This window comes from Lactuca virosa, chromosome 2, assembly GCF_052849685.1.
Source record: "Lactuca virosa cultivar CGN04683 chromosome 2, Lactuca_virosa_CGN04683_v6, whole genome shotgun sequence".
Taxonomy (NCBI): Eukaryota; Viridiplantae; Streptophyta; class Magnoliopsida; order Asterales; family Asteraceae; genus Lactuca; species Lactuca virosa.
In genome coordinates, this window is record NC_136427.1 from 22632654 (window position 1) to 22645206 (window position 12553).

Sequence of the window (12553 nt, forward strand, 5' to 3'; positions counted from 1 at the left end):
ACAAAGAAATAAAACCATAAGTTACAAGCGTTTTCTTTCACATTTTAACCTTTTCAATTTCGCACTGAAACTTTTAAATGTTTTTGGTATGAATAAGAATATCACCCCAAAGATTAGCAAGCAACGATCAAATATGATAAAAACTACATCTAATGTTGTGACAAGATAGAAATTCATGAAACACTTTGCAGTTGCTATTTGTACGGTACAAATTCATTGCAGTATGGTATATATGGCAACACAAATATACCATCAATTTATCATTCTTCTAACGTTAACAACAATTAAGTATTTACCAAAAATATATACCCTACACTACATGCTTTTCTCTTCTTGAAGACTAACTAAATGTGCATACACACTCCCTGGCATGCCAGCAAGCATGTCATGTGTCCCACTCTCAACCACCGTTCCATTCTGGAGCACCGCGATACTGTCGGCATTACGTACTGTCGACAGGCGGTGGGCCACCACAACGGTGGTTCTTCCCTCCATCAACTTATCAAGCGCTTCTTGAACCAGCCTCTCAGAGGCTGTATCAAGAGCGCTCGTCGCTTCATCTAACAGAAGAATCGACGGATCTTTCAATGCTGCTCTCGCAATCGCCACCCGTTGTTTTTGTCCTCCGGACAACTGCACCCCTTTGTTCCCTACATCCGTTTTGTAACCCTCCGGCATCCGACTAATGAATTCATGAGCATTCGCAAGTTTTGCGGCGTTTATGACTTCAATTTCGGATGCGTTTTCATTACCATATTTTATATTTTCGTATATATTCGTTGAAAATAACGATGGTTCTTGTTGAACCAATCCAATTCGTTTCCTTAACGATTTTAAATTCAAATTCTTGATATCGAAACCGTCAATGAAAATTGCACCGAGATCAGGATCATAAAATCTCGTTACAAGTCCGATCACGGTGCTTTTCCCGGACCCACTCGGTCCAACTACCGCCAAACTATTTCCCGCCATTAATTTCAAATTTAAACCATTCAAAACTTTAATTTCCGGTCTAGTCGGGTACGCGAAGCTCACGTTTCTAAATTCAATATCTCCTTTGATGTTATCTACTGCTAATAAATCCCGATGGTCGGGATTTATAGCAGACACTCGGTTCAATATTTCGAATACCGAACCGAGTGCTTGTGTCCCCTTCACGATGTCGGGGGCGAGTGCGAGGGTTTCAGCTATTGATAACGCGGTGATTATTAGGACCATGAAGGATTTAATAATGTCGCCGAAATTGGAATTTTTGTGTTGGATTAATACCGATGCGTACCAAAGGCCAAGCGCGTATGAGCAAAATGCTAGGAGTTGGGAAAAACCGTATCCGATTCCCGATATGTGACCGCGGAGACAAGCTTGTTTCCCAGGGCGGTCGAGTTCGGCGGCGAACTGAGTTGAGACTCGGTCTTCGGCTCCGAAAGCGGCTACGGTTTGGATGTTAGTCATGGCTTCACGAGCCACGGATGTGGCTCGGGAATACGCAGTTGTGTAGTCTCCACCAAATCCCTTAAGAAAGAGTTGCTACAAACATAACAAAAGACAAATTGTCATTTGTTGTTTCTTTTTTTACTTAATATAGAAAGAATGATTAATATAAAGTTTAACCTCTGTTAAGGAAGCTGCAATTAAAAGGGGAAAAGTCGAAATGACAACTAATGCAATTCTCCAACTTAATATAAATGAGATCACAAACGCAGTCACTGTGAGCGCTATATTTTGTACGATTGTTGATAGACGATCTGCTAATGCACTTCGTACTAGTGTTGCATCTGCTGCCAACTTTGATAAAAGCGATCCCGTAGAATTTTCATCAAAATCAAACCAACCAATCTCATTGCTTAGTATAGCTGAAAAAAATAAAAAATAAACCGGTTACCATTTTTAATGGTATTTCTATGCGAATATTGCAAATTCAATTTTTCAATAACAATAAATATACAAATTTTTTTCTACTTTAAGAAAGTTAACGAACCTGAAAACATGGATAAACGGACCCTAGTGGTGAGGCGTTCTCCCATCAACGTATAGAAATAGTGCTGCAACATATAAATCGGAATCGTTACAACACCCGCCGCCACAAATATAAGCGATGCACGATCCACGTCATCTTTGATTTTCGAATTATCACGAGAATAAAACGACGTCAAGATATAAGTAATCCCAAGAGCAAATAATGGAGCTTGCATTCCCGCCAAAATCGCACCCACCGATCCCACCACCGCATACGGCCACTCTGGCTGATTTAGCTTCACAAGGTCCCAAATCGACGGCGTATTCTTCGAAGATGTGGACGCCGATTGGTTTTTCTCATTTGAGTTCAGTGTATTTAAATTTGTTGTTATCGGGTCAAACTCTTCGAAATTGGTGCGGGTAGTATCTGGCGAGTTTTGGGGGTTTGAGTTCGACCCGGTTTGACCCGAATTGTTTTGGAGACTTACTAGACCGGAATACTCTCCGCCTTTAGAGATCAACTCCAAATGATTACCTTTTTCGATGATTTGACCGTTTTTCAGAACGATAATGGTGTCGACATCTCGAACTGTGGATAATCGATGAGCGACGATGACGGTGGTCCGATTTGACATGACGGTGTTTAACGATTGTTGAACGACGTGTTCTGATTCGGAATCGAGGGCGCTTGTTGCTTCATCGAGAAGTAAAATTTTAGGGTTTCGAATTGTGGCTCTTGCGATTGCGATTCTTTGTTTCTGGCCACCGGAAAGCTGGGTTCCGCCTTCGCCGACGTGAGTTTGGTAGCCTTCCGGTAGTTTTTGAATGAAAGAATGGGCGTTTGCGGCTATGGAGGCTTCGATTATGTGGGCCATATCGGCATTGGGTTTTCCATACAGAATGTTTTCGGCTATTGTTGTGGCAAATAAGGCTGGTTCTTGACTGACTAGGCCCATGAGCCCTCTTAACCAACTTAACTGCACAGTTTTTATATCATGGCCATCTAACAATATTTGCCCTAGAAATTCAGATTAGAACAAGTGTTACACGTTTTTCCATAACTGTGCACTTAACTCATCACTATAATTTAACTAATATAGTTTCATAATCATATTAACAAATTATACCTGAGATAGGATCATAAAATCGTTGGATCATAGAAATGATTGTGCTTTTTCCCGAACCACTTGGACCAACAACTGCAATCTTTTTCCCCGCACCGATTGAAAAACTCAAATTTTCTAAAACCGTATTTTGTCGAGACGGATACGCGAAACAGACCTCATGGAATTCGATATTCCCGGCCACTTTTGAGAATGCCATTCCGGAATTCAACTTTCTTGTACTGTCAATGTCTTCTTCAAGCATGCTTACGATGTTTGTAGCAGCAGCTTTACCTTTAGCAATGGCCGCAAGATTTGGTGCAGCCTGACCAAGAGCACTACAAAATCAGGTGTTCTGATTTTCGTTAAATTCTAGAAAACCAAATTAAAATTTGGATGGAATACAGAAAAGCACAACGTACTTTTGCCATTTTATTGGTTTAGCCACGTAACAGATTTTTCCTAGTGATTAAGCCGTTTTACTTTGACAGTTAAATATATTTTTCTTTATTACCCCATTTTTTTATGTGGGGGATATAAACATTTTTCCAGGTTACCAATTTTGAGAGATGAAATACAAAAAACTTTATACTATTACTTAACTACTTTTGTAATGGTTAAATCATTATACTTCTTAACGGTTAAAAAAAACACATTTTTCTAAGTCGCCTACCTTGTTGATAACTTTATGTACTCGCAATAGGCCAAAAAGTATAACGCCTTTTCACCATTCTATCCATATAGCCAATAAAATGTTATTTTTTATCAAGTTAACCGTCAGAATACTATTAAAATAATCATTAAAAGAGCTAAATAGATCAAATGCTTAAGATATATTGTGTTTTTTTTTTGCTTTAAAAAACAAACAAATAGGTATTGGGTAAAGCATAACATACTTTCATTATTTTATCGAGTGCCACTCAACTGTTAATAGATTCACCCATCAAGTTATTTTTTAACAATCACAAAAAAAAAAAAAAAAGTTGAGTGGTAAGTCAATAAAATGGTGGAAGTACATTGTGATTTTTTATATTTTGATCTATTCAAATCTGGGTAACCTGGAAATAGCTAGATTTATTAAAATCGGGTAACCGGAAAAGCATGACATAATTTCAACATTTTATTGATTTACGCACTGAACTATTTCATTTTATCTATTTAAATACAAAACTATTATTGTAATAATCATAAAAAGTGGCTGAATCAAGATGATAATCAGGAAAAGTGATTGTTCTAAATGGTTAAAAAAGAAGAGTAAATTGCTTATGTCTTTATCGTACTTATAGTAAAATCATGAATTGGGTCACTGTTATTTTGCCCAGCTCCCCGCTGGCTTTTGCTTTTAATATATTGAAATCACAAGGATTAAATCACCAAAAAACTTCCTACGGAGGACTCAATTCGATCATGATTTTGCTATAAGCACATGGTCGAAAAATGCAATATACAGTATATACTAAAAGAATATAATGGTATACAAAACACAGTTAAGCGGCTAAATCAATAATATGATGAAAGCAAGTTGTGTTTCTCAGTATTTTTCCCTTTTTAAAATTTGATAAACATGAAAATTAGTAATTTAAAAAGTCAAGGGGTGAAATAATCGCTAAAACATGGAAATTACAACTACTAATCTATATATTGTTCAAAAAACTATGCTGAAATTTAATAACGCGAACTTACAATCCACTGAAGATGACATTGATGATTGTTGTGAATGCTTTACCACCATTTGTGCGATGGTGTTGCACGAGTATACCCGCATACCATAAAAGTAAAGCCCAAGCGCAAAACAAAAGTGCATATGTGAACCCAATTCCCACTCCCTTTGCAAGCCCACTTTTTTTCCCAAATTTTAATGCATTTTGAAGTGACATAGAGTACATTTCAATTGCCTTATTCTCCCCCACAAACGAATATACAGTACGAACTTGTGATATATTCTGACAAATCCATATACACAAAACAAAAATTCTCCCTTAGGCATGAAAAAAAAAACTGTATTGTGAAAAAAATTAAAATAAGAGACTAAATTACAAAATTGGTCTATGTAGTTTGCACTTTTTTTTTTTGGTTTAGGTTCAAAAAAACAACTTTTTTCAGGTTTGGTCCCTACCTAGTTTCAGGGTTCCATAACACTTTTGTAAAAGAAAATAAGATAAGGGAAAAAATAGTCATTTACTTGGGACAGAGATAAAAAAACGTTATGAAATCCTCAAGTAGGTACCAAAATTGAAAAAAACAATTATTTTTTGGTCCTGAACTAAAAAAAAGTGCAAACACATAACATGGAAATTTACTCATTTTATATGGGACGAAGATGAAATTCATTGTACCCTCCGATTTAAAGTTTGTCTTGCATACTTTGATTTGAAAAATGATACTAGAAACAATTCATTCTACTATATTAACAACTTGCTATTAACATTATGTTATGATTCTTCCTAGCTATGTAATGAAAGGGCTTTTACGAAAAAAAAATTGTGGACACGTAATTCATTGTACACTTCAAATTCTGCAATCTTGAACTAATTTCTTTATAATTTTTTCAAGTTGCTATAACTGAAAATAAATATTTTAGCAAGTGTTTTTACCTCCTCTGCGACCTTTCCAGCTTCAGCATAAGCAGCCTCACTTTTTTCAGACAATGTAGACATGACCACTGTATAAGCTCCTCCAGCAAAAGCTATGAGTGGGACAATTGCCAATGTGAGAAGTGTGAGTTGCCATACCGAAGTAAATCCCACAGTGAATCCAACAAAGAATTGTGCAAGATAACGTAAACCATGGCCTATCTGCATTTTTACACAATAAAAAACTTAACAAAATTGTTCAAATAATATTAAGGTCATCTTTTTAAGTGACTAAGGGTGCTTTAAGTTATTTTACTCCACCATTTACTAATTAGTATTGTTGAAGATATCATCAAACACTAGAATATATTAGGGAAAACTAAGGAGAACAACAACATACTCTACTTTTTTTTACCAATATAGGCAATTACTTAATTTTGTTACACATATTCACAGTGTACAAATTTTATCATAGCCATAACAGCAATATACTTACATTTCTTTTACAAATAATAGCTATATACTTTCCATTTTTCCCATAATAGCAACGTACTTGTATTTTTTTTACACCACAATAGCAATGTACAAATTTATTGTATTTGTTGCATATTGCTACTATGGGTAAAAAATATAAATATATTGCTATTATGCATGGGTAATGAATTGTAATTAGGTTGCTATTATGTGTAGAAAAATGTAAGAATGTTGCTTTAGGGAAGACGGAGTCGTTGTGGGTTTGGGTGTTGGTACCGGGGGTACCGCCGGGAAACAATTCCTTCAATTTAGGTTGAGCGGGTTCCGTGGTTTAATTGTGTTAAAGTGGGTTGGTGAACCCGTTAAAATATAAGGACTATTAATTTTCTTGTGAATGAATGTAAAATACTTTTTCAGAAGCAAAAGAGATTCCCTGCACCATTACTTCAATTCAATTAAACGTCACTATCACTTTGACTATATACACTTTCCATTTGACCATAGTCACGGATTCTTTTTATTTATTTATTTATTTTGTTTTAGAAGTTTATAAATACATAATACATATTTCATTTATTTGTAGTGTTTTTACTCTAGAAAATTTTATATTTCATTCGATTCCTTTAGTTACATTCAATGGATTCCCGAGGCAAATCTAAACAAACCGGTTCTAGCCAAAAACGTAAATCCACACAATGCGGTTCAAGTCAAGATATTTCATTTTTTTCTCAAGATTTTCAAAATCCAAACTATCGGCAATACCAAAACTACCAAAACTACCAACAACAATATTTCCTGGTGCAACAATCTTACAACACATTTAGGCTTCCAGAGGAAAATCAGAGTTATAATCTATGGAATCAGTTTTCTCAAAGGGTTCCAGAAACCCAATTCCAATCTTCTCAACCCGAGAATTTTCAGTTTCGTGATGCTCAGAATGAAGAATCTGACAGTTCTAGTGACGACCCGACTCCCGAAAGAAACGAAGAAGAAACTAGCGAGGAGTTGCAACCCGTTGCTGAGAAAAAACACAACTATACACACCGCCAGAAGCGAAAGAAATGGGTGGAACGCGAAGAGTTGGCTTTGGCTAGGGCATATGTCGATGTTTCTAAAGATAAACAACGCGGAAATCAACAAAGGTTCGATGTATTTGGGAGAGGGTTCTAGATCATTTTAATGTTTAAATGGGAGGTTCGGATCGGTCACGACACCAAGTAAACTCAAAATGGAAAGACCTCCAAAAGAAATGTAATGCTTTCAACGGTATCTATAACCATAAGATGAACAGTGTGGCTAGCGGGAGATCTGAGGCTGATGTTTTACAATCTTCACTAAGTGAGTATCGGAGGACTATTAACCAGAAAGGTTTTCCTCATCAACAAGCTTGGGAGTGGTTGAAAGATAACGCAAAATGGGCATTTGTTACAAAAGTGGGTGAAGATTCCCCACATCCTTCTTCGAAACGAACCAAAACATCTTCATCCAACACCTACACATCATCATCTGATCCACAGTATCCTCCTGGATTCTCTCCCCAACAACAATAGTCATTTAGTGTTGAAGACTCACCGCCCCAGAGAAAAAGAAAAGGAAAGAAAGCGACATCGACATCATCAACAGAAAATGAAATGTTTGATATCGTCAAACAAATTGTCGGCATCAAGACTGCAACCGAAATAGAGGCGGAATAGAGACAACTGTACCGGGAACAAAAATTACGCATTCTCGAAACCAATGAAGAACGAAAAGCTCAATTGTTGGATCGGGAGATAGAGAACCAAGATATGGAGTATTTTCTCCGGCCGCATGATCATTTGACTGGAGGTATTTTGCGCACGGTGCTTGAAAGGAAACGACAAATTGCAACTAAGTATGGTTGGGAGTTGGATAACATGTGAAGTTCAAAATGTCGACATCGTATGACTGGAGAATCTTTCTCTTTATTATTATGTTTTTTATTTTTATTTTTATTTTTAATTTTCTTTTTATTAAGATTCTCTATGTGTATCATTGTTTCATTATCTATATATAGTTATGCTTGTTTCATTATCTATATATATGTATGTTTGAATCCAAACATTCGGAAAATAGTAATGGAAGTTAACGATGATAGTTCATCATCTGAGGATGAACTTATCAACAATAATTTGTTACATGTATTGTCTCGTACTGCACAATTGCTTCTTCAGAATAATGCTAGTTCAAGCAACATTCAAAGGAGAAACACACTCCACATAGATCGTTTAGAGGCTGAACAACTGCTGATCCGACATTATTTTGCAGATGATTCAACCTATGGTCACGTGCAATTCCGCAGAAGATTTCGTATGAGCAAAGGTTTGTTTATGCGACTTGTTGGTGACCTGGAGACGAATTATCCTTATTTTCAAACAACATGGGATGCAACAAATCAAAGAAGTTTTAGTGCGCTACAAAAATGCACATCAACAATACGTCAATTAGCGAAGGGTTATAACCCAGACTCGTTAGATGAGTATCTGAATATTTCAGAAATAACTTCTCGTGAAGCTCTTGAAAACTTTTGCTATGGTGTTGTCCAAATTTACAAGGCTGAATATTTACGCCATCCAACATCCATTGACATTCAACTTTTGTATGAAGCACATGAAGCTAGACATGGATTCCCTGGAATGCTTGGTAGCATTGACTGCACACATTGGAATTGGAGGAATTGTCCAACGGAATTGAGAGGCCAATACATGAGAGGTGACCATCAGTATCTATCAATGATACTAGAAGCGGTGACGTCACAAGATTTATGGTTTTGGCATGCATTCTATGGTGTAGCTGGGTCTAACAATGATTTAAACGTCCTCTACCAATCACCATTGTTTGATGAGAAATATCATGGAACAGGACCCGATTGTTCATTTTATCTAAATGGTGAACACTATAAACATGGTTACTATCTTGCGGATGGAATATATCAACCATGGATTGTATTTGTGAAGGCATATCCATATCCGGTTACCGACAAAAAGAAACGGTTCAAGGCGACACAAGAATCAGCAAGAAAGGATGTAGAACGTGCTTTTGGGGTCCTTAAAGGACGTTGGGACATATTAAAGATGCCTGCACGAGCTATGACGGTGAAGAAAACAAAAAAAATATAATGTACGCTTGTATTATACTACACAATATGATATTGAAAGATGAGGGTGCTGCGATATCTCCTGTGTATCAGTTCGATCCCCCCACCGACGAAGTTGATGACCAAGAAATAATACACGAATTGCGCAATGCTGAAACCCACCACCAACTTCGATCTGATCTTACTGATCACATTGAACATGTCTACATTCCAACTCTAGATAATAACTAGTTAATTTCAATTGTCGTTTTAGGATTTAAATTATGTTGTTTTTTTTAAATGTATTCTTTTTTAATTATCGTGTTTTATAATTATCGTGTATTTTTTTTATTTGTAGTGTGGTTTTTTAATTTAATGTTATTTTAAATATTATTTTAGATTTTTTTTAAATTAGCAAAAAAAAAATCAAGAAAAAGTTATGTTTTATTTTAATTTATGTTTTCTATTTTAATTAAATAAAAAAGAATATTAAATGTTACTTTTAATATTATTTTAGAATTTTTTTTAAATTAGCAAAAAAAATGAAAAAATGAAAAAGAATGATATGGAAAGTGGGTTAAGTGGGTTGGAAAAGATAAGGTTTGCATATGATATGGGTTGGGAAATATAGAAGAAAGAGAAAATAAAAAAAGCTGATGTACTAATAGGTTCAATGGGTTGCGAGGGAATGACTCCCTCCTCCCTTATGAGTTACATATTATAATTTTCGGCAAAAAATATAAGTATCCTGCAATTTACCAAAATAGATTATTGCATAATCAATTTCAAAATCTACATCCAAACACCCGATAAACGATTTTTTTATAGTTATGAGTTCTTTTTATTATTATTATTATTATTTTTTTTTGTACCTTGTCACCTATTGCATCTTGCACAAGTATCGCGTCACTAGAAATGTGGAAAAGTATGTTTTTATCCTTGGCTATTGTGTCAAAAAACTTAATATCTTTTCTCAACACAGATTGGAGATATTTGAAACGCAGACGGCTTGTTTGCCTTTCTCCTGTTTGCATCCAACATGCAACACCTGTAAATCACCATTTTAAATATAAGTATTAGTAATCATATTAAATATTTTATTTATCCGTCAAATATAAGAACATCCACAATTGTGAATTTAATGAGAGAGTTGAATGAAATGGCAAGTCTATGTATCATTCAATGGATGAAACTCTATCATTGTGAGATGCCACTTTGACATTCAATGAATTTGGTGTTCAAAGACTATTGAACTCTTCAATTGAAAAAAAGAAAGTTTTTAATTCTTAAATATATAATATAAATTATATTTTGTAATATTCTATTGAACTTTGTAGAATTTAATGCATTGTAGGAAAAAAATGATAGAATTATATAGATTATAAGAAGATGATGTGACAATCTATTGAACTCTATAAAGTTCAATGCATTGTGAATGCCGATAGATATTTCCACTTTTGATTCATCAAAATAAAAATAAGATGTTTTGATTCATCGTGAAAATATCAGTACCCATTTAAAAAAAGACAAAAAGTTAGTAAGGTGGTGGGGTCAACACAACCTGTACAATTTCACCCAAAATAAATATTTACACATTTTGACCTCAAGTCATTTTGACTTGTTATCTTAGTCCCCCGACCTGCCGAATTTGGGTTCTATTTTTTCTTTTATAAAATATACATCATTAATTGAGTACTTATAATTATTACTCCTAAAATTTATAGATAGAAATTTTGAACAAAAGAAACGGAAATTTTTAATATTTAAAGATTACAAAAAATGCATGTTATATACTTATATACTTTATTTTAGAATTATAAACACTATTAACCTCCCATGTGATGGGCCCTAGGGCGGGTTTATCCACTAAGATGGTGCACTTTACCATCTTTTATAAATTTGCAAAATGAAAACTTATAAACAAGAAAAATGGAACTACATAAGTTTGAAAAAAAGGGAGAAAAAACAGCTACATTTCAGAAAAAAGCAAAAACAAAATTTTGAAATAATTTAATGCAATGCCATGTTAAATTATCCTCAAGTCAAAGCTAGTTATTTAAGAAACGCATATTAACTTTCAAGATTTTTTTAAAGAAAAAGTAACGATGGAATGAAGGGAGTAAGAGCAAAGCAAAAGAAATGTACCTATCCATGATGACACAAAAACAACGAGTCCAAGATAAACCAAGTATAGAGAATTCTGCACACACACACACAAAAAAAAAAAAATGCAAATGGTGAGTATTTAACTAAGTGGGAGAATGAATAAAGTTTAATAAAATGATCATATTTTTTTACCTTACAAACCTCTGAAGACAATCTATGAGGATGTGAAGATAAATGGCCCAAAGAATCAATCATTCGACCAAACAAAACAAAGAAAATTGGAAGAGCAGCACCATGAACACAAGCTCCAATGCTCCCAAACAACATTAAAAGCAAATCCCATTTATCAGCTGCATAAAATAATACCGAAAATGAAGCTTTTGAACTTGAATCCGTTTTTAACTCCACCTTTGGAGTTGGGTTTTCACCATAATCTTGATTTGATAAAATTTCAACTTCCCCCATTTTTTGAAGCTATTTTGACAGTTTGCAAAGAGAATGTTTGTGTGTGTGTGTGTGTGTGAGAGAGAGAGAGAGAGAGAGTATGTTAGAAATGAAAAATGAAATGTGGGAAGTTTCATTTCATTATGCACAAGATGATGTCAATTTCCCGCCAATAAATGAAGCAGTTAATAGTTGAGCAACTAACAATTCGTTTTTTTTTTAACTATAACTTTTAATAAAGGAAAAAGATCAAGATTATGCACATAGCCTCATTTTTCTGAAATCTTCAATGGCTGTGATTTAGTCTTCTAATTAAAGCTAATAACTACTATGACTATAGCTACACATAGAACCATGGGCCACAAAATAATACAAACCCAATGCACCAAATTTGTCGGCTGTTTAACCTGATGAAAGCGAATGCACAAATAACCAACTCAAATTAGGATTAATAACTCTTGATTTTCCAGTTTTGTAAATTATAACAACAATGCTTTGTGGGTAATACTGGTAACATCCACTGAAATATTAATGCGTACATTCCATAAAAGAACATATGAATGGTCTTGTAAAAAAGGAAATGATCATCAGTCACAATCAGGGTAAAAGCAAGGATATATATATATATATATATATATATATATATATATATATATATATATATATATATATATATATATATACCATAGGCAAATTACTGGTCCTACATAGAAATGAAAATTGGCATAAATTGGGATTTTGAGTAACTTTGTTGCTAAAGAATGTACCTACATGCAAGAAATTGCTACTTACATTCCTTGATT

The 12553-nt window shown here is 34.5% G+C and overlaps 1 protein-coding gene and 1 pseudogene across 1 annotated transcript; one reads left to right on the forward strand and one right to left on the reverse strand.

Moving 5' to 3' along the window:
• Nucleotides 1-155: 155 nt before the first annotated feature.
• LOC145158962 (ABC transporter B family member 13-like) lies at nt 156-11867 on the reverse strand. The gene is made up of 9 exons (XM_079077822.1): nt 11499-11867; nt 11346-11400; nt 10073-10248; nt 5654-5854; nt 4743-5002; nt 3084-3397; nt 1979-2974; nt 1612-1853; nt 156-1527 (listed from the first exon to the last, which is right to left on the reverse strand). Exons 1-9 carry the CDS (start codon nt 11769-11771, stop codon nt 316-318), a joined length of 3729 nt encoding a protein of 1242 aa, XP_078933948.1. The 5' UTR covers nt 11772-11867; the 3' UTR covers nt 156-315.
• On the forward strand, nt 8203-9452 carry LOC145156180 (uncharacterized; annotated as a pseudogene).
• Nucleotides 11868-12553: the final 686 nt, after the last annotated feature.

Coding starts and splice junctions, on each gene's coding strand:
- LOC145158962 (XM_079077822.1), bottom strand. CDS start 11,771: ATGGGGGAAGTTGAAATTTTATCAAATCAAGATTATGGTGAAAACCCA. Junction 11,401..11,498: donor TGTCTTCAGAGGTTTGTAAG/GTAAAAAAATAT, acceptor GTGTGTGTGCAG/AATTCTCTATACTTGGTTTA. Junction 1,854..1,978: donor CCGTTTATCCATGTTTTCAG/GTTCGTTAACTT, acceptor TATTTTTTTCAG/CTATACTAAGCAATGAGATT.